General features: G+C 37.1%; 2 protein-coding genes across 3 annotated transcripts; both read left to right on the top strand.

Annotated features, from left to right (window-relative positions):
- Positions 1 to 12241: 12241 nt before the first annotated feature.
- LOC142241419 (uncharacterized) lies at positions 12242 to 19508 on the top strand. 2 transcript variants are annotated; one of them, XM_075313184.1, is made up of 2 exons: positions 12242 to 12514; positions 18578 to 19508. In XM_075313184.1, exon 2 carries the CDS (start codon positions 18580 to 18582, stop codon positions 19180 to 19182), a length of 603 nt encoding a protein of 200 aa, XP_075169299.1. In that variant the 5' UTR covers positions 12242 to 12514; positions 18578 to 18579; the 3' UTR covers positions 19183 to 19508. The 2 variants fall into 2 exon arrangements, with proteins under 2 accessions (XP_075169299.1, XP_075169300.1); XM_075313185.1 differs by lacking the exon at positions 12242 to 12514 and adding an exon at positions 12551 to 13082.
- Positions 13293 to 18353, top strand: LOC142239755 (uncharacterized). The gene has a single exon (XM_075311531.1). The coding sequence runs from the start codon at positions 13293 to 13295 to the stop codon at positions 18351 to 18353; it is 5061 nt and encodes a 1686-aa protein (XP_075167646.1).
- Positions 19509 to 23525: the final 4017 nt, after the last annotated feature.

Raw genomic sequence — 23525 nt, 5'->3', positions numbered from 1 at the left:
CGATGGCTTTACCTCCTTTGCTTCGTTGGCTGTATTGTTATTGTAATTCTTGGTTTTCTTGAACTTCCAGCAATCCTTTTTAAGATGTCCTTTGGCCTTACAAAAGTGGCAACGTTTTATACGATGTTCTCCTTCTCGTTCTGAAATCTTGAGTATTGAATTAGATGCTATATTTTCCTTATTTTTCAGGCATTCTTCAATCAAACATGTTTCCACGACTTTCACAGTAAGTTCTTCCCTTTTCCGAACTTCTAAAGCCGTTACGAGTGTATCGAAAGATGGTGGTAAGCTGCTCAGTAGCATCGCTACTAGCCATCTTTCAGAAAACTTTTCACCAGCGGCCTCCAATTTCTCAAACAGAAGTTTCATTTCCATTATATGGTCATTGATATTACCATCTACTGAATATTTCATATTACAAATTTGTCTCATAATGCGTACGCTACTTCCGAGCGTGTCCTTTTCATGATGTGAGCGCAATATTCTCCAGGATTCATTAGCACTTCCGGCTTTCTTTATGAGCATTAACTGATTATCTTCCACAGATAATCCTATGATGACTGTGGCTTCCTCATTCTTTTTCTTCCAAGCTGCGTCTGGGGCATTTGGAACAGGATTATTTACGATTTCCCATAAACCTTCCTTTCGCAGGACCAACTCCAACTTAAATTTCCACAAATGGTAGTTGTCCTCGTTCAATTTCGCAAAAGATGTCCTTAAATACTCCATAGCGAAGGCCCATAACCTATTGGAAATGCATCTATGTGTGGGATTGAAGTATTAAGAACACACTCGAATTTAACAACACGAAATTTTATTTGGGAATGAAAAAATATTTTCTACAATTGACAATATACTAAAATAGAAAATCAATGCCTACTAAGTGAATATAATAAATGAAATTATAAAGTAAATTATGCAAAATCGATTGAGTCTCCAACATCGACGAGGTGGAGAAACTATATCGATTTTTCATCAAACGTGTGCTGAACCTACCAAACAGTACTCCAAATTACGTAATTGCTTTGGAAACGGGATACGAACCAGGGCATATTTATACATATTCCCTTCATCTGCAGTATTTATCAAAAGTACTTTTCGACATGGAAGATAATAGATTGCCACATAAATTGGCTATGAAACTGGCAGAGAAAAATTTGGATTGGTTTAAAGACTATAGCTTGCAACTTACAGCGTACAATATTGACACAACAAATGTGAAATAAAATAAGGAAAGATGGCTGGATGCCCAACGAAAATTGTTAATGGAAATACAAAAAAGTATCCACAAATCATACATACAAAAAGCGCAACAAAATCAAAACCATTTATACAATTACGTAGACTACAGAATTACAGCTTTTTATTTAAACGATAATAGCAATAGAGAACAGATTATATATATTATGAAGGCAAGAGGAGACCTTTTCGGACTGAATGCAAATCAATTCAATACAAGTGTACATATATGTTCGCTGTGTAACATGGGAGAAGATGAAACGATAATCCACTCTCTTCGCCTACAGAATGACAGCTTTTTATTTAAACGATAATAGCAATAGAGAACAGATTATATATATTATGAAGGCAAGAGGAGACCTTTTCGGACCGAATGCAAATCAATTCAATACAAGTGTACATTTTTATTCGCTGTGTAGGTTAGGTTAGGTTAGGTTAAAGTGGCAGCCCGATTAAGATTCAGGCTCACTTAGACTATTCAGTCCATTGTGATACCACATTAACTAAAAGTACCTATTACATATGGGCACTTCTAGTTTTAACCGCTGAACCTTCTTGATTATTTTTCTTTGTTGAACCAACCAGATTGTTCCAAAAATATTAGCAGACTGCTTAAGTTAACGTTTTCCAGATCCGCCAGTAATCTGAAGCTATATGCTCCTAAAAGTTGCTTGCGCTTTACACAAAATACAGGACACTCACACAAGAGGTGTTTAATTGATTCTTTTTCCTCCGCATCATGACAGCTCATACAATAGTCATTATACTTCGCGCCAATAGTTTTTGCAAAATCTCCTATCAGGCAGCGACCCGTTATAGCAGATATCAGGAGTGATACCTGACGTCTCGAGAACATTAGCATATCTAGTGTGCGGTTTAAGTTGAAATGGGGCCATATTTGCTTGGTGTCGTTACAACCCTTGCAATTCTCCCATCGAACATTTGCCATCATAACAGCCTTCTCACGCAGCATGAGCTTGCAGGAAGCTAGGGGCATACCAACAAATTCTAGTTCCCCTGGAATATGTAAGGTAGTCCCTAGCCTTGCCAACTCATCCGCTTCGCAGTTCCCCGGAATGTTCCTATGGCCAGGCACCCATATTAGGTGAATATTGTACTGCTCAGCCATCTCATTGAGAGATTTGCGGCAATCAATGGCCGTTTTCGAGTTGAGGAACACAGAGTTCAAGGATTTTATTGCAGGTTGACTGTCTGAGTATATATTAATGCCCACATTTTTTGGAACATTACTTCTCAGCCAATTCGCCACCTCTCTTATTGCTAATATTTCAGCCTGAAAAACACTACAGTGATTAGGTAATCTTTTCGATATTTGAAGTTCCAGATCATTAGAATATACTCCGAAACCCACTTGTCCATCCAATTTGGAGCCATCAGTGTAGAAATCTATATATTCTTTATTCCCCGGGGTATGTGTGCACCACGCCTCACTGTTGGGGATTAGAGTCTCAAACTTTTTGTCGAAAAGTGGACTCGCCAAAGTGTAATCCACTACGTTAGGCACATCTGACATTATTTTGAGGACAGAACTGTGACCGTAACCATTTTCCGACCACAGCGATAGTTCGCGCAACCGCACAGCCGTTGTTGCAGCTGACTGTTTGGCCAAAATGTCTAAAGGCAATAGATGCATCATGACATTAAGGGAATTTGTTCCTGTCTTGCTGAATGCGCCTGAAATACACAAACACGCCATACGCTGAACTTTATCTAAACCAGTCGGTTTCTGAAGTGCCGGCCACCAGACTACAACACCATATAGCATTATAGGTCTAACCACTGCCGTGTATAGCCAATGCACAATTTTTGGTTTTAGTCCCCACTTTTTTCCTATTGCCTTTTTGCACGAGTACAAAGCTACAGTTGCCTTCCTCGCCCTTTCTTCAATATTAAGCTTAAAGTTCAGCTTCCTGTCCAAAATAACGCCAAGGTATTTTGCACAATCACCAAAGGGAATTTCAATACCCCCTAAGGAAATAGGCCTAACCGTGGGAGTTTTGCGATCTTTGCAGTACATGACTAATTCTGTCTTTGCAGGATTTACCCCAAGACCATTGTCTTTCGCCCATTGTTCAGTCATCCGGAGGGCCCTCTGAATAATATCTCTGATTGTGGATGGGAATTTTCCCCTTACTGCCAGAGCTACATCATCTGCGTATGCCACCACTTTTATCCTTTCTTTTTCTAGAGTAACCAGAAGGCTATTTATAGCAACATTCCAAAGAAGAGGTGATAGAACTCCTCCTTGGGGAGTGCCTCTGTTCACATACTTTTGTATGTTTGCTTGTCCTAGTGTGGCTGAAATACGTCTCTTCATTAGCAGTTCGTCTAACAGCCTGAGTATACATGGATCAACATTCAGAGTTGTCAGTCCATTTAATATCGAGCTCGGATGGACATTATTGAACGCCCCTTCGATGTCTAGAAACGCCACGATTGTGTATTCTTTGACAGATAGTGAGCTTTCAATAAAGCTGACTAGTTCATGTAGTGCGGTCTCAGTAGACCTGCCCTTCGGATATGCATGCTGTCGTTTCGAGAACAAACTTGAATCGATGCTAGTTCTAAGATAAATATCTATCATCCTCTCCAGAGTCTTAAGTAGGAATGAGGATAAACTGATTGGTCGGAAATCCTTCGCCCTCGAGTGAGAGGCTTTTCCCGCTTTAGGTATGAAAACGACTTTTGTTTCCCTCCACTTTCCTGGGATATATGATAAGTTGATACATCCTTTATATATCACCGACAATCAGGGGATAATTTTGTCAGTTACAGCTTGTAACTCCGCCGGAGTAATTCCATCAGGTCCAGGGGATTTGAATGGTCCAAAGCTATTTAGCGCCCATCTTATTCTAGTTTCCGATACAATGTCCTCGACAGGAAACGACCGCTGAACAACTGTGGCACCGCCAGTACATGGTTCAACCGTCTGATTTCCAGGAAAATGTGTGTCCAATAGTACCTCCAGCGTCTCCTCACTGGACGTTGTCCAATTGCCCTCCGATGTTTTAATGAAACCTGGAGCGGAGTTGGTGGATGCTAGAACCTTCCGTAGTCTGGAAGCCTCGGACGTATTCTCAATACTGCTGCAGTAATCATTCCAAGAGTTATGCTGAGCCTTTCTCAGTTCTCGCTTGTATCCTCTCAGATTCTTCTTGTAAGCGTCCCAGTCCTCAGGGGCTCTGGTGGACTTTGCCTTGTTAAAGAGCTTCCTGCAGGATTTCCTCATATTACTTATTTCCGTAGACCACCATGGTGGTCGATATTTCCCCCTTGGCTTTCCTCTAGGGCATGCAGCTTTTAGTGAGATGTTGAAGGCCTTAGTAATCCGCTCCACTGCGTGTTCGATATCTTGCACATTTCTCATATTTGTCTCTGTTATTTCCGGTGTCATCATATTGAACGATTCCCTATACATATTCCAGTCAGCTTTCCTAATATTTGGCGGAAATATGATCTTGGTGATATGAACATCAAATTTGAAACTGATGTAGCGATGATCTGAGAAGCTGTGTTCACTTAAAACCTGCCACTCAGATATCATTTCATTCAGTTCTTGCGAGGCCAAGGTGATGTCCAAAACCTCTTGCCTGTTTTTAGTGATAAAGGTTGGGACATCTCCCTTGTTGCAAACTACCAGATTAGTACGCAAAATAAACTCTATTAGCGACTCTCCCCTTGCATTAGTATCACTACTTCCCCATATACTATGATGTGCATTCGCATCGCATCCCATAATGAGTTTCGTCTTTGTTTTCAGTGACTCCTCCACTAAGGTCTTAACGGCATATGGAGGCATCTCCCTGTCATGTCCCATGTAGACCGAAGATACCCAATATTTGCATTTGGCTATTTCTAAACTTGCAACGACAGTGTCTGTATTGCACATTGAAGGAAGCAGAAACAAGTTGAGCTCGTTTTTAGCAACTATACAGGCTCGATTTACATCATTACCAGTATACTGCAATAGTTTGAACCCCGGAGTACTAAATTCACATATTTTGTTTCTATAAACATATGGTTCTTGAATAAGAACTATGTCTATGTCTCCTTTCATCAGGAGAACTTTTAAGGCAGCACATGCAGCCTTACAATGATGAAGATTTATCTGGAGGATCCGTAGGACCATCGAGATTTTCAACAACCGTCACATCAGCCGTTTCAATCGAGTCATCAAGAATGTCCTCTTCAGAGATATCGGTGACTCTCGCAATAACCATAGGTTCAACTTTGGTGAGTTCTGAGGCAGTAGAAGCCTCCTCACGCATACGGTATCTATCCATGTCTTCAAATGTCTTGGTATCCCCCTCGACTTCGCAAGAGGATCCGCTTACTTCTGATTCAGACAGAGGCTTGTCCATTTCTGAATCCTTTAGCTGATCGTTTTTATACACCTTCATTTGGATATAATGAAAGCCATAACATACACGGCCCTGGGACTTTGCTAGATGTGGCAAAGACTGAGTGTTCAATATAAACACTGCATGCCGTCTTGGCCCATCCACTTCATCCAAACGGCCAACCTTCCAATCAGCTGTTGGAAGATCTGGATTGCATTGTTTCAGTCTATTTAAAATAGATTCAGGGTCAGGAGGGTTTGCAGGTATCCACGCATGTGCTCTTGGTCTAGCCGGTATGTCTTTCTTCTCGACTAACTCTAGAGCAGCTCCTTCCCAAACTTCACCAATTAGTATCAGAGCAGCTTTAAAACATTCTATAGACCTCTGGTCCTCAAATGCGACTAGCTTAAATCGTCCTTGATACCAACCAGCCTCTTGGTGTCGAGGATCTGGGCCGGGAAACTTTTCCAGCACCTGTGAGTAGACGCCAGACAAAGCATTCTCAATTTCCCCCCATTTTTGCTTTGGAACCATACCGTCCAATGCTCCTTTATTTATGATAGCCATCACAAGGCTGTCTTTAGCAACTGAGGCAAACGATCGTTGATCCCTTTTGGAGGATGGCAGCTCATCCGGTGATCGTTCCCTTTTTCCAGCCTCAAGAATTCCTTGAGCCCATTTTAAGGAATCGCTTTGTTTAGCCGACAACGTGCTTGGGTCGACTGATCCTAATTTCTTTAGGATAAACAAAGCATTTCTGCGTTCTTTGAATCTCTTTCGTGAGGGATTACCTCCTTTTGATGCCGTTACCTTGGAAAAGGTCCGACTTGTCAAATTGTCGCCACCTGTCGACCCGTCTACAGGTCGACTAATTGGGCCTAACTCTTGGTCATTGCCCAAATTTATAACTCCAGTCGATACCCGTCCACTGGGCCCTGAAGTTAGCAACCCAGTGGATGTCTTTGAATTTCTCTGCATGGTGGTCTAATATCCCACCACACTTGAAATTCGTAGTAGGTACTTATTACGATGATTTTATCCGCTATTAAAAAACACGTCCGTTCCGTTCGACGGTTGAATAATATGTCTGTAACATGGGAGAAGATGAAACGATGTTCCACTCTCTTCGCCTACAGAATGACAGCCTTTTATCATTAGCGTAGCTAGACAATTTTCCTAGGGGGGGCTATAGCCCCCTAGCTAAAAATGTATAGACTGAACTTATAGGTTAAATTAATGTTTTATTTCATAAAATTGAATAAAAAATTAGACATCAAAATAACTTGACAATTAATTTATAATAAAGCAACTAAAAGTAGTTCCACACTTTACCCAGCAAAAAAATTGTGAGTTGTTCTTTCATATTTTAATGTGTAATTTTTTGTTTTCTTTTTTTCAAGTAGTTTAAAAAAAGAGTAAGAATAAATAAATTGCCATAAAACTGATAAATCCATTATATCGAGAAAAAACGTTTCAAACAAGCTTCAGAATGCATTAAAAATCATAAAAACAATATAAAAATTATTTATTTGGAAAAATATCACAAAAATTTTTAATTCACATTCAAAACACTGAATTCGGATCTCACCTTAAGAAGTGATGCAAATGCATTGCAACGGCTGATGAAACGGTGGACATTTGTCCTATGACAAGCTCATATTACATTCATTGCTTTTCCGCCAATTTTGCACCACTTCTAGACCCAAAAAGAACATTTTCACTACTTTTTTCGAGACGCTTTTTCACAGCATTATTAAGATATTAATTTATGAAAGAATAGTTTTAATATCAATTACTATTTTTTTAATTAAATTGACTAAACTAAATCAATCATAAGTTCAACCACAGCTTTATTTCATAAATATCTTACTTCAAACATTGCCATCGGCAACTGCTACCACAACCCAAGTAATTCGATTGTTCATGAAAGTCTTTAGCGGAACTTTGTGCGATTCTATATACACGTTTAATTTTTATAAAAATTAAAAAAAACTATTGACATTTATTGAAAAATGGAAAATCATAAATAGAGTTTCAAATTCTGGGGGGGGCTAAAATTTTTCTGGGGGGGTCTAAGCCCCCTCCCCAGAGGCCTTCCTACGCTTATGCCTTTTATTTAAACGATAATAGCAATAGAGAACAGATTATATATATTATGAAGGCAAGAGGAGACCTTTTCGGACTGAATGCAAATCAATTCAATACAAGTGTACATATATGTTCGCTGTGTAACATGGGAGAAGATGAAATGATGTTCCACTTTCTTCGCCTATGGCCGATATTGGCGAGTATAAGATTCAAATTCTTTGGGAAAACTATACTGCATCAATTTGAAATCATTGTTATCCTGAATGGTGGTGAAGATTTTTGTTGGTACCGTTTATACAAATACTTGAAAGAAGCCTTAAATTATAGAAAAATTTTAATAGATAGATTAATCAATTTATCAACAACTAAAACTCAAATTTCCAGCAGACGGTTTGAATTCAAACCATGCTGTATGATTCTTTATTAACTATAAGTTATATAGTTGAACCTACATAACATTTTGTAACGTTATATAAAAAAACAATAAAGAATAATTGAATTGAAAATTGAATCATAGTTTAGTTAACTTAAATTAGCCAAGAATAAAGTTACTTAATTAGAAAAAAAACATTGTCGCAAACACAAAGATTTCATGTCCTTAAAATTCGAATGCCATTCTTGCGTAGCATACAAGACGATTTTTTCTTGTGATTCGACTTTAAAATTGACATCATTACATAAAAGAAAATTTTGTTGGACTAAGGTCAACTTCAAAAGTAATGAAATCTTTCTTTAAATTTGGTGACTTTTTGATTCTTGACTCCAAAGCTGAAAAGGGTTCAAATATAGGAGACATAGTTCAAAACTTTATTTTAAAGACGCTTAATTTATACTTCAAGGAGAGCTGAATCTAAGTATCCTTAACGAATCCATTTATTATCATTTTTCCAAATTGCGCAAGCTCTGCAACGTGACCTATGTATTGTCCCATATCATAGTGTTCTCGCACCCAACCGATGAATGTTCCATACAGCGCACAGTGGTTCCAAATCGTTTTTTGTTTTAATAATTCTGCAACTTTTGAACGGATAAAGATATCAACATAATTTTTTCTGTGTGTGAAAGCAGAAGTGTTTTCCTCTAAGTTAAATTTGTGGGTCCCTAGTGGGTCCATGGGCTGACCTGTAGGCGTTGAAAGTTTGTCACCTCGGGGGCATGAAATTTTGTTTTAGCTGTCATCTCCGCAATTTTGAACCGATTTCGATGATTTTTTCTTTGCTCTTCAAAAAAGTTTCTGTGCGTTCGCAAGATATGGGCTCCGCAATTAATTTTTTTTTTTGCAAAATTTTGACAATGTGGGGTCAGTATTAGAAGTTCCGTTTTTGTGTGGATTCGTAGTTTTTCTTCTTAACTGTAAAAAAAACCAAACTTTGGCTTCTGAGGCCATATAAAATACTGGCAAAATCCGATGTTGCTGCAGAAGCCAGAGTTTTGTCTAGATTTGCTCGAAATTTTGTACAAGGAGTCTAATTAGTAGTTCAGATTTAGATACTCCCATATATATCTATTGTCCGATATACACTTACATGGCCACCATCCGATTTACTTGAAATTTTGTACAGGCAGCATAATTAACATTCTAGGTACGCATGCCGAGTTTGGTTGAAATCGATATGCTCTTATAAGCAGTGATGGCAGGAAGTTTTTAAAATTCCCTTCTCTGCTCCCAAAAATTCCTTTTTTTCCCCACCGCCCAAAAATTTTTTCCCTAAATTTTTCGCTACTGCAAAAAATTGACTAAATTTAAACAAATATGGAAAGAAAATAACAAATATTTCTTTAAAATTAATAGGGACTATATCCCTCAATAAAGGGACCAAATGTGCAATAATATTAATACTGACATTCTTAATCGGATTTCAAACTTTGCAACATCATTACTCATTTTTAACACTACCAACATTTTTCTTTTGAAGTTTAAAGGCCGCGTGTTTCTTCAGGTCAGATTTTCCGCAATTTACGAATTTTCCACAAGCAATGCACTGACTAGAGGTGTGAGCGTGAGTGAAATTTATATAAGCGAACCGCAAATGCACTGCTGAAGAGATCTGTATTAAAAAATATTGGGAAGCACCAAGTTGGGGAAGCCATCACCTGTTTATGTACCTAAATGGAAGCGTTCATTCCTGCAAAAGTAAATCTATTTCATTTTATTAAAAACCAATGCAAAAAAGATCTTTTAACGATACCGCTGACCTTTTCTAAATAATATCATTACAATAACATCGTTGACGGTGAATTACGTATTCTATTAGTTGAAGTCTTGACTACCATATATTTTGGATCTTATAATATTTCAAATATTAAGCAAAAGTACCTTTCTTGTTGCAAAATATAATAAAATGTGAAAATTAAAAAAATTCCCTCCATTTGTATAAAAAATGAAAAATCTATCCTTTTTCCCCTACAGTTGCAATTTTAGGAAAAAATCCCTAAAAAAAAGGATTTTCCCTACGCATGTCATCACTGCTTATATGGCTCTACACTGAAAAAACAGTGGACCCTTTTCCATTGCAAAATGAACTAAACTGTAGTAATATTGACCATGATTGAAAAAAATCTTAAGGGCTAAGATTTTTTTCAACTTGTCTACACGGATGAAAAAGGCTGTTTTTCATATGTTTGGCTATAAACATTATATGTTTGGAACACAAATTTTTAAACACAATATTTTTGAGTGCAAGCATATAATGTTCATAAACTAGCATAACATGTTTGGGACATATATGTTAATATGTTAGAACATATTATGTTTGGGACATAAAATGTTTGTAAATATAATATGCTTGAATGCAAACATATATTAATTTAGAAATAGCCTATAAACATATATGTGTTTAGTAGATTGGAGCGCTATTTAACAGGGAGCGATATTGAATTAAGTTGGTGGTTGTTGCTTGTTATTACAAAATTAACATTTTATTTTTCCTTGGGCAATTGATCAGCTACTTCTTTGATCCTTACAAACTGTGTGGTCCGCTGTTCGAATCCCCGTCCGGCAAAAGGTAAAATTAAAATAAAAAAATCATAAAATTGAATAATTTCTTCTACAATGTTTGTATTACAGAAAAAGGTGCTAAGAACTAAAAAATCTCGTGGAAGTGAGAAAGATGTCGGGGAATATACAATTGGGCAGAAACAAAATTTTGAGCATTCAGGTCGAAAACCTATGTTGTTAGCACCTATATTACCTGTTTATTTTCATAATTCATTATGATTGTAAATATATAAATAAATAAATAAAATTTTGAGCACAATATTGTTTGGGAGAATTTTTTTAAGCATATAATATTTTTGGGTGCAAAATGCTTCCAAACATATTATATGTTCACATAATAACATATTGTTTTTTGGAAGACAACATTATTGAATTTGGATGCAAAAATACAAAATGTTTGGAAATTGACTACCCAAACATATATTGTTTAGACCAATATGCTTTCAAACATATTATATATTGGAAGAGATCAAACATATAAATGTTTGGGCAATACCCAAAAATATATATGCTTGAAGCAAACTATGTTTGGGAGTAAAGGGTGATTTGTTAAGAGCTTGATAACTTGTTTTTTTAAAAAACGCATAAAATTTGCAAAATCTCATCGGTTCTTTATTTGAAACGTTAGATTGGTCCATGACATTTACTTTTTGAAGATAATTTCATTTAAATGTTGACCGCGGCTGCGTCTTAGGTGGTCCATTCGGAAAGTCCAATTTTGGGCAACTTTTTCGAGCATTTCGGCCGGAATAGCCCGAATTTCTTCGGAAATGTTGTCTTCCAAAGCTGGAATAGTTGCTGGCTTATTTCTGTAGACTTTAGACTTGACGTAGCCCCACAAAAAATAGTCTAAAGGCGTCAAATCGCATGATCTTGGTGGCCAACTTACCGGTCCATTTCTTGAGATGAATTGTTCTCCGAAGTTTTCCCTCAAAATGGCCATAGAATCGCGAGCTGTGTGGCATGTAGCGCCATCTTGTTGAAACCACATGTCAACCAAGTTCAGTTCTTCCATTTTTGGCAACAAAAAGTTTGTTAGCATCGAACGATAGCGATCGCCATTCACCGTAACGTTGCGTCCAACAGCATCTTTGAAAAAATACGGTCCAATGATTCCACCAGCGTACAAACCACACCAAACAGTGCATTTTTCGGGATGCATGGGCAGTTCTTGAACGGCTTCTGGTTGCTCTTCACTCCAAATGCGGCAATTTTGCTTATTTACGTAGCCATTCAACCAGAAATGAGCCTCATCGCTGAACAAAATTTGTCGATAAAAAAGCGGATTTTCTGCCACTGATTTTGGTAATAAAATTCAATGATTTGCAAGCGTTGCTCGTTAGTAAGTCTATTCATGATGAAATGTCAAAGCATACTTTCTCTTTGACACTGTTCAGGTTGGCACCCTGTTAGTTTTTAGGTACAATGAATTGTAAAATACACCCCTGAAATTTATAACGAAATATGAAAAAATTGAAATGACATATAATTGAACGAAAGTTGCTCACTTACTTGCTCTCTCGCTCAAATACCCGAAGGTACGAATACCCCCGCCAATAAATTAAATTTTAATTTATCTTTTTAAAACCCGAAATTTAATTGTGTTTTTATTTATTTCCCCCCTCATTGATAAATTATTTTATTTAATTCCCCGCCTTTTCATTGGTCCTTCGAACCGGATAAAACCGCCCGAGATTTAAAATAAAATAATTTATCATTGAGCTTCTCTTTTTAGAGCCCGAAAATCGATTGGTTATTTTGGTATTTTTTACCCCCTAAATTATTGGCTATCACCATTGTTTTCCCCTATAATATTCATCATACCAAGGTAAGGTTGTTGACATTTATTAGTGGTGAAAATAAAGTAAACAAAAGTGCAAGAATAACAAAAGAAATAAACGAAATAATAAATACAAAGTCACTCTTTCCTTTGCCTGTGTGTTGTTGTTGTGTTTCATTTGCCCATAAGCTTTGGTTTCTAACAACCAAACAAAACCAACAGCTTGCTTTATTACCTCACTCCCGTCTCTCCAATCCAGTAGTGTGGTTGACTGTTATACGTACATACGTGTGTGTTGCATTCAATTGTACTACAGGTTGCATTACATGTTCGAGTGAGTTGTAACTGAACATTGCACAGTGGGCTCGATAGGAACAAAAGTTGTTCATTAAATAATTTTGAAAATTATTTTACATTGAAAAACAAATATTAAAATTAATTATTTTAATTAATTAATTATTGAAAAATATTGCAAGTAAGAGGCAATTGTGACTATTTTGTATAATAAATTAAATTGATATCGAACTAACCCCGTAGTTTCGCCCGTTTGAAATATTTTTGATTCTTGCACATTGTATCGTATACTAATACGTAGTTTTGTTGCACAGTGGTGTTGGTAAGACCAAAATTTAAATATTTTTTAATTTACGAAAAATATTCAAAGGCATTAAATATTTGTTTATTGCCAATAATAAAATAAAAATCATAACTTTTTTGAATTTTTTTGAACCCTATTTACGTTTGTTGTTGGAATTGAGTTCTGCAACCCCGTTTTCATACCAAATTAAACTTTTTACTCGAAATTTGAATTTTATTGAAAATAATAATGTCTGATATCAAGAATTTGATTAAAAGTGCAGACCGCTTAATTGATTTGGATATGTTCGTGACTTCGCTCAAGGAGGATGATCACACCGTCCACAGCCTCAACATTCATAAACAGGAAATTATTCGACTTTGGGAGAATTTCCGTGGAATTTATGAGGAATTGTGTGACACTATGGGTTCTAGTGATGATATTGCCAAAGTTAAGGCAAAATATATCGCAACATATAAGACGTATGTGCGTGGACTAGCCCTTATTGAGTCTTTAATTGAAAAGCTCAATGCGAAGAAGAAGTCTTCTAGTTCATCCCTTCCAATTCACCTTCCCCCTTGTGATACTGAGATTTTTTCTGGTGATTATAAATCTTGGCCTACGTTCAGAGACATGTTCTCTGCCCTATATAAAGATAATGAACATATCAGTAATATTCAGAAAATGTATTATCTGATGCAAAAGACGGAAGGTGAAGCCCGCGATATTATCAAAACATGTCCGATTACTAATGAGGGTTTTCAGATGGCTTGGCAAAATTTAGTCGATCGTTATGAGAACAAAAGGGTTCTTGTAAACGCCCAACTCAAGATTTTATTCAATCTTGCACCCGTTTTAAAGGAATCTGGCCCCTCTATTAAGCAATTGCAGCGTACTATGAGCGACTGCATAACTAATTTGTCTCTTTTGGGCATTGATACGAAGAATTGGGACGTTATATTTGTTTTCATATGTTCCACCCGTCTTCCTGAAGTTACCCTAGGACATTGGGAGCAATCTCAAGGGTCAAGTTCTGACCTACCTAAATGGGAAACAATGGATAAGTTTTTGACTGCTCGGTATCAGACCCTTGAGTCCGTCTTTGACATTAAAGGCGCCCATAATATTTCGACGTCTTCTGGTCCGAGTTATGTAAGAAAACCTACTAGCCCAAAGAGAAAGTCAATTACTAATAATAATGGTAATAGAAGTTTTAAGAGCTTCTCTACGATTATACCATCTAATTCTCAGCAGAAATGTCCTCTTTGTTCCGAATCGCATCCCCTACGATTATGCGAAGAATTTCTTCAAATGTCGGTTAACAATCGATTGGAAACCGTCAAGCGACTCAAATGTTGCACAAATTGTCTAGCTTCGTCGCACACTTTTAGCAATTGTAGGAGCTCGAATATATGTTTCTTCTGCGAACAAAAACATCATTCTCACTTGCATAGAAGGGAATCCTCAGCACAAGTAAGTCGAGATTCGAGCTCACGACCTGGAATGACCCGCGATATGGGAAATCCAGCCCGATCAGCTTCTGACGATGTTCCTTCTACATCAGAGGCTGCCCGTTCGTTGCAAACTTTTGCAACTGCTATGGAAACATCACAGTTTTCTACAGTTCTTTTGGGAACTACTGTGGTAGATTTGTGTTGTCATGGCGTGAAGTGTTCTGCTAGAGCATTGATCGATCCTGCCTCGCAAGCAACTTTTATTTCCCGAAAGTTGCAAAAGAAACTTGCTTTGCCGATATTCCCAGTTACTTCTGCGAATATTGTTGGCCTAAACGGCACGATATCGGCGAAGTCTACTAATGTTTGTAGGATCTCTTTGTGCTCCCCTATTGACCCAACTTTTGAGTTGTCGACAGATGCGTATGTGGTTGACAAGTTAACTGGTCGTTTGCCTACTTATTCATTGTCACAGCTACTAGACGTAGATCTGCCCGAAGTCACGATGTGTGATCTAAAGTGTTCTCATATGGACCTTTTACTGGGTGGTGATATATATTCTCGGATAATGCATACTGATGTTCATAAGCACCCTAATGGTGATCTTATTGCCCAGAAATCAGTTTTCGGTTGGATCGTGACTGGCAAAGTCTCCCAAACCAAGCCCCTACAGTCGGTGGTATCATTTTACAGCCACATAGAGGTGAATGATCAACTTGCTAGGTTTTGGGAAATCGAAGATGTACCGAAAGTATGCACTATGTCAGAAGTGGATAGATGGTGTGAGGAATTATACCTACGAACGACTTATCGTAATGATAATGGTCGATATGTTGTTTCACTGCCTTTTAAGCGTGAATACCCCAAAGATTTGCAACTTGGTTTGTCCCGGAATAATGCCATTTCTCAATTTAAGCGAAATGAGTCGCGGTTAATGAGAAATCCCGGGCTGAAGATTCAGTATGACAGGGTACTACAAGAGTACGCTGATTTGGGACATATGACCATGATTGATGAGAATAAGGTAAATTCTTCTAATACTGTGTATTATTTACCCCATCACGCTGTTTTCAAGCCTGACAGCGCCACCACTAAATTACGTGTGGTGTTTAATGCTTCCAGTGTCACTTCTAATGGCGTTAGTCTTAATAACGTATTGTATACTGGACCCGTTCTACAAGCAAATCTAATTGTTTTGATTCTCCGATGGAGATTATTTAGATTTGTCTTTAATGCCGACATCGAGAAGATGTATAGGCAAATTCTGATTCATCCCGATCAGGCGTCATATCAGCGAATTGTTTTCCGTCTAGCCCCTGATGATATAATCCAAGATTTCGAATTGAACACGGTCACATTTGGTGTGAACTGTGCCCCATATCTTGCTATTCGGACCCTACTTAGACTTGCTGATGACGTCGAGGGTGAGTTCCCGACTGCTGCGGAGATAATACGTTCGCAGATGTATGTCGATGACATTTTGGCAGGAGCTCACAGTTTAGATGATGCCATGACGAGCCGTGATGAACTTATGGAAGTTCTAGGTTCTGCTGGGTTTAATCTAAGAAAATGGACTTCTAATGTGCAGGGTCTTTTGTTAGATTTACCCCCCGAATATTTATTGGATAATGACTTTTTGAATATTTCCAATGAAAGTACCGCCAGGACTCTGGGTTTACGTTGGAACGCTGGAAAAGATGTTTTCTTTTTCAAGTTGGTTTCAGCCCCTACTAGATCTTCCGTCACCAAGCGAGCCGTTTTGTCTGAGATAGCTAAATTGTTCGATCCAGCAGGTTGGCTGGCCCCTAAGATAATAGTTGCTAAGATTATAATGCAACAAATTTGGAAGGACAAAACAGATTGGGACGAATGTTTGAAACCCATGACTCTGAATAGATGGTTTGCGTTTTTGGACGATTATAGTGAAATCGAACGGATAGAGATCCCCCGATGGGTTGGTTTCAGCCCAGACCATGAAGTTCAGCTTCATGCATTCTGTGATGCTTCTGAGAAAGCATATGCGGCTTCACTATACGTCCGAATTAAAAACGCCCCTGGTGATTATGTCACGCATCTGCTCGCAGCACGAACTAAGGTAGCGCCAATCAAGGTTGAATCCTTGCCCCGTTTAGAGCTCTGCGGTGCAACTCTATTGGCTGATATGGTTGAGACTATTCGCTCCGAGCTGAGTCTCCCAGAAATTGAGACATTCTATTGGACTGATTCGACGATAGTTTTGTCGTGGCTTCAGAAGCCCCCGTGCCACTGGCCTACGTTTGTTGCGAATCGAGTAGCTAACATCTCTACGAAAATCGGTACTAGTAACTGGCATCATGTTCTGTCACACGATAACCCCGCTGATATAGCCTCGAGAGGTTCTTCAGCGCGCGATCTTCTAACAAATAACCTTTGGTGGAAAGGTCCCGCTTGGTTATGTCGCCCTCGCTCCGAATGGCCAAAATCTACGTTTAGAATCATGACGAATCTTGAAACTAAACCGATTCAAGTCAATTTGAACCAATTATCCCCTCCTGAGGATATTTTGGCCCGTTTCTCTGATTTATCCAGAGCCCTAAGAGTTTTGTCATATGTATTCAGATTCTTTCATCGAATACACCCGAAGTTTAAATCGACACAGACGCATTCATCCTTCAACTTGGAACAGGGTGAGATCAACTTTGTGAAAGGTCGTCTTGTTGTCCTCTGCCAGCGTCGACATTTTCCTGAATATGTGGCGCTGGAGAACAATGCGCAGTTATCTCGAAAGAGCCCTTTATTGAATTTCAATCCGTTTATAAATTCTGATGGATTTATGCGGATGAATGGTAGACTTGCGCGTTCCCCTACTCTCACCTATGACGAGAGATTCCCCAAAATTCTACCCTATGATGCCCGGTTTACCAGATTGTACCTGGAGTACATTCACAAGAATACGGTGCATGGTGAAAATGCATTAATGTTGAGATTAATGAGATTGGAATTTTGGGTACCCAGATTGAAGAATCTCGTAAGGACAATCATCCATAATTGCCGTGCATGCGTATTGTTTCGGAAGAAAACTGTAGACCAAATTATGGCCGCTCTTCCCCCTGAGAGAACTACACTGTCTCGCCCGTTTACATGCACTGGAGTCGACTTTGCAGGCCCCTTTGATATAAAGACCTACATTGGTAGAGGTTGCCGTATCACTAAGGGATATGTGCTTGTGTTTGTCTGCTTTGCGACTAAGGCAATTCATTTGGAAGCGACAAATGACATGTCGACTGATTGTTTTATTGCTGCATTCACCCGATTTTTCTCCCGAAGAGGCTGCCCTTCTAAGATGTTTTCGGATAATGGGACATCTTTTGTAGGAGCTTCTAATGTTCTTGGTAGAGACCAAGCCCGATTTCTCGCTGAAGTGAAGCAAAATCTTATTTCGCTTAACGCCTTCCAATTATTAGAATGGAAATTTATTCCCCCTGGTGCGCCACATATGGGTGGTCTTTGGGAGGCAGGAGTTAAGAGTTTCAAGACTCATCTTAAGAAAGTGTCTCACGCTCAGAAGTTTACTTTTGAAGAGTTCAGCACAATGCTAGCTAGAATCGAGGCATGCCTTAATTCTAGGCCCCTTAGTCCTATGAGCGATAATCCAAACGATTTGGCTCCTTTGACCCCAGGACACTTCCTTATAGGTTCTGCCCTTCTCTCCCCACCGGAGCCCGACACGGCAATTGAGTCGTTAAGTTATGTGAATAGATGGCAGAAACTCACTCTTTCGCCAAAAGGTGGAAAGAGGAATATCTCGTTGAACTCCATAAGCGAAATAAGTGGAAATTTCCTCAAAGAGATTTTGCCGTTGGTGACCTGGTGGTAATCAGGAAAGATAATTTGCCTCCACCAGAGTGGAAAGTAGGTAGAATCGAAAAGATCTACTTAGGCCCCGACAACAAAGTGCGAGTTGTTGACGTCAGGGTTGGAAATTGTACTATTACAAGGCCCGTTGTCAAACTCGTACTACTACCTGTTGATGGACAAAATTAATAACCATTTCTTTTCTTTGTGTGTGTGCTGTCCCATCTTTTATTTTCGTATTTCCAGACATGTCTGGCCCATCACGTCGTCTCAAAAACGAGCGCCCTGAGGTAGAAGTGGACGTCGCCCAACCAAAGAAGAAGTGTGGTGAGGTGAGATGCAAAGTGTGTCTGCAACCACACGCACTCCGCCTTTGCCCGCGTTTCCGAGCTATGGACCCTGCAAGACGTCGTAAAGCCGTAATGCAATTCGGCTATTGTTTTAATTGCTTGGCGGAGTCACACAAAAGGACTGATTGCAGGAGTCGGGAAAGGTGTATGGAGTGCTGTGGTGAGCATCACACAATGCTCCACCCCAGATTTGTTGGGAACCAGCGGAAGCGCGAAGATCCCCCCAGAACCGTCGCTAGTCGACCCCAAAAGGTGAAGAAGGCTCCTAGAGCTATCAGACAGCCACCGCAACGTGACACCCATCGAAGGCGCTCCGATGATGCTCGGCGCCGTAATAATGCCTCCAGGAGGGTAGCACGAAACCCAGAGACCCAGCAGCAGAGAACCATCAGTGGACGATGCACCTGTGGCCACAATCCGACCAACTCCACCACAGTTAGCCCCAATACCGGTCAAGGGCCGGCTACTATTGTGATTCACGTCCATTCTGGGTCCCACTGAATTTGAATTTATTTATTTATGTTTTTTGTATTTGTATGTCCACTTGAATTGTAAATTGAATTCTCGTTTTTTATTGTCCCCTAGCTCCTGCTTGCCCCTATGTTGCATTCCTGCAAGGGGGGCGGGATGTTCAGGTTGGCAACCTGTTAGTTTTTAGGTACAATGAATTGTAAAATACACCCCTGAAATTTATAACGAAATATGAAAAAATTGAAATGACATATAATTGAACGAAAGTTGCTCACTTACTTGCTCTCTCGCTCAAATACCCGAAGGTACGAATACCCCCGCCAATAAATTTTAATTTATCTTTTTAAAACCCGAAATTTAATTGTGTTTTTATTTATTTCCCCCCTCATTGATAAATTATTTTATTTAATTCCCCGCCTTTTCAGACACCATGTCTGAAATCCCACGTGATCTGTCAAATACTAATGCATGAAAATCCTAACCTCAAAAGAATCACCCTTTATATGTTACAGAAGCGATTTTTTGTGAGCGTGTAGTTTATAATTCTCTTAAATTGTAGTTCATCTATAACATTGTATTTTATTTCATTTTTACAACACCATAAGATTTATATACCCCTATCAAGTTAAGAAGTCAGTATTATTTTGGTTTACTTGCTTATTTTTTGGGAAACCCGATAATAAAAATTGGTTAACAGTCTCTTTAAAATGTCGACGACTAAACTATTTTTAAATCAATCATTCCACAGTGCAGAGAAATTAAATAATTAAAGGAACCACAAACCGTTTTACTATTATGAAAATTTTCATACATTAAAATTAAACTTTCTTTAAGCAAAAGTACTTTATTATAAAAACTTATGATGAAAGTTCTTAATACAATGTTTTTTTGGGAATAAAAATTATGACCACGTGGAACAAGAAAGTAGTTCATTTGAACTCGCTGTTTGAACATTTTGACTTATCCGTTTTTTATTCATCGTAGGTAAATTTTTCACATATCTTGCTGAAAAAAGTGGAAGCAATAATGGAAATTGTTAAAAATTAACACCATGTAATAAAATATAATTTTTTAATTCTTTATTTTAGCTTGTAACTTACCATATGTGGGGGCATTTTATCAAATGGTGTAAGGAATTCAACCTTTATTTGGAAAACGTATCTCATAAACCTGAAACAATTAGAGAAATAATGAAGTATCTTATATAAACTCATAAAACTGTGTTGTTATCGATGTGAAGGATATAATAAAATAAATATTCTAGTTGAAAGAAAGCCAAAGTTTTAATATAAAACTTACCAATTCTCTATTAAATTGTACGCTGAGGGGAAATATAAAAAGTTGTCCAAATTTATTTGGGATACTCTGAAATTAAATATTTATTTTTTACATTAAATAAAATTATTAAATAGGTTTCCAAAAATCTAATGAAAAAAATAATATTGTGCATAAAAAACAAATATTCTGGTTAAAAGAAAGTTAAAGAATCCTTACCAATTCACTATTAAATTACAAGCAAAGGAGTACTAAAATTTTTTTCAAATTTTTAAGGGGTTATTCTGAAACTAAATATTTGTTTTTTTACATTAAAAATATTACATTGGTTTCCAAAAAAATTGATTAAAGAAATACTAAAATAAGGTATTAAAAACCTGTAATTTTGATGATAAAAAGGTCATAAAAACGTAAATATTCTAGTTGAAAGAAAGCCAAATTTTAAAAGAAAACTTACCAATTCTCTATTTTTTAAATTTGTTCGAACCAATCTGGACTTGCTCTGAAATTAAATATTGCTTTTACAACAAAGAAAAACATTAATTAACAAATAATAATATACATAAAAAATATTATTTTTAAAAGAAAGCCATATTAAAAAAACAATACTTACCAATTTATGACTAAACTATACGCTGAGATATAACAAAAATTTTCCAAATTCATCTGGAATTGAATATTAATTTATTGCATTGAATAATAAAAAATTTAATACACTTTCAATTTCAACGTATTTTCCTAAATATTCTTAATAACTTTTCTCTAAACTACCGATAAAATATTAATAACTTTCATTTAAAAGGTTTAATAAACAAACACCAATATAGGTCTCAAAATTCCAAAATATTCCATGCCTTTATATTCCCCTGTTGCATATCTGCTTAAAAGATGCAACAGCCCACGCCAACTATACAACTGAAGCATGCCAAACAAAACCAAGCAAAGCCAAAACAACAACAAACAACAACAAACAACAACAAAAACACATGTGCCTTTATTGAAAACAACACCTCATCCAGCCAAATAAACAATCCACGAATAACAAACACACACACAAACCACTAAATGAACAAAAATAAAAACAACCCCACGCTCATGTACACGCAAAGAAAAAAAAACGTTTGGAAAACGTGTACCGAAAACGTTTTTCTTTTGTTAGAGTTTTTTGAATTGCTTCGAAAAGAATACACTTTTATCACCAAAAAAATTCGTTTGTTACAAAATCTTAATTTTTTTAATAAAAAAGTTATTTTTGAATCAACAACACAGTCCATTTCGTTTATATCAAACACTGTTCTTTTCTGATTTTAAGTCTTTATTAAAACACATTTTACAGTTCAAAATTTAATATACTATAATGTAATGTTGAATATTTTTTCGGAATCTTCCTAACATATCTGGAATATATGTAAAAAGAAAAAAAAAACAAAAAAAAAACTTTGGTCGAAGCAGGGATCGAACCCACGACCCTTGGCATGCAAGTCAGACGTAGTAACCACTGCTCCATGGTGCCCAACTAAATGTATTTTTCTGTGAAATAAACTTTGTTTAATCGGCTCGTGGGCGCCGCAAGCTATGCTATATAAATATAACTTATATGGGTAATTGTCTATTGATGACAATAACGGCTACATAGCTCAGTGGATAGTGTGTTGGCTTACAAATTGCATGGTCCCCGGTTCGATTCTCCGTCCAGGCGAAAGGTAAAAAAAATTTAAAAATTTATAAAATTGTATAATTTCTTCTACATTGTTTGTGTTACAGAAAAAGGTGCTACGAACTAAAAAACTTCGTGGAAGTGAGAAAGATGTGAGGGAAAATGCAATTAGCAAGAAAAAAACAATGTTTTTTTCTTTGAGTTTGTCTTTATGAAATTGTTTTTACATCCTGGAAAAGAATAAACGTTTATCCCAAAAAGTATATACTTTTCTTCCAAATACACTTCCTTTCAACGAAAAGCAAATGAGAAACGAACTTTGTTTGTCTAAAATTTCGTTTGGGAGGAAAGAATTATTTTTTTGCGTGTATACACAACAAAACTCAAGTAACATCATCTTTACATTAATCGCATTCCACTATTCCGATAAAGATCTCTGTATTATGCATTAGTTCATCGCATCTGCTGACAATTTACTCTAAGAATAATATTCGTAAAGGCACACCAGTTATGAACGGGGAAACGTTCAACTTAAAATTTGCAAAATGTTTACATTTTTTGACGAAAATGTCTATAAATTTAATTACATGTGAACTAAAAATATGTCATTGGGTAATTTTTACCAACAATTATTAACTATAGGAATTGTCAGTAAGAAATTGCTATCCACTTTCAAGCAGCGTTGCCAGAATTGTTTCACCAAAAATAGATTTGTCCAAAAAACTAGCCAAAAAAAGCTAAAAATTTTTAAAAAATAGCTAGAAAAAAAAGCTAAATTGTTTTGTATCAAAAGTCACATTTTTGATTGAAATTTAACAAACTTAAAGGCTTTATTTCACTTAAAATGCATATTATTTTAATTGTATTCAATTTAATTCCATTTCTGTGAGACTGTAAGAAAATCTAAGTCATATTAGCTCTGTTGGCGTACTCGATACATTTTGATTACTAGCACAAATTTTTACTGGAAGTCCTTCGTTTATATTTCCTTGTAACAACATTTTTCCCAGTGAACTTGCAATTGTCAGCTGGTTAATCATGTCACATAGAACTGCATTAGAAAATATCTATATATATCGTTTTAACTGAATTAATGATAAATTCGTGAACGTGTACACTTCTCCTAATATTACCCAAGAGAATAAAACTCATTCTAACTGTCTTGCAAGTTTATACTGAATAACTTTTATTCGAAAATTTCCGAAACCTATTGTTGTCCAATTTTCGTAAATGTAAATCCATCCCATTAATAAATGGCAGATTTGTTTTGATCCTATCACTACGAATTTTTCATTGCATTTTTTGGTGTTAAAAAAATAATACCACATTCAAAACTTTATTTCCTTAATTATTTCTATGTTCGGTGATTTTGTATACTAATGATTTTTCGTTTTCTCAGCTTTTTCTTCATGAGCTATCACAGTGCTTTAAAAACGTGCTA

Source organism: Haematobia irritans, chromosome 5, assembly GCF_050003625.1.
Source record: "Haematobia irritans isolate KBUSLIRL chromosome 5, ASM5000362v1, whole genome shotgun sequence".
NCBI lineage: Eukaryota > Metazoa > Arthropoda > Insecta > Diptera > Muscidae > Haematobia > Haematobia irritans.
The sequence above is the reverse complement of the archived record's forward strand: the minus strand, read 5'-3'. Positions and strand labels throughout refer to the sequence as shown.

What these genes read in the sequence shown, in the direction of transcription:
- LOC142241419 (XM_075313184.1), top strand. Translation starts at nt 18,580, where the DNA reads ATGTCTGGCCCATCACGTCGTCTCAAAAACGAGCGCCCTGAGGTAGAA.
- LOC142239755 (XM_075311531.1), top strand. Translation starts at nt 13,293, where the DNA reads ATGTCTGATATCAAGAATTTGATTAAAAGTGCAGACCGCTTAATTGAT.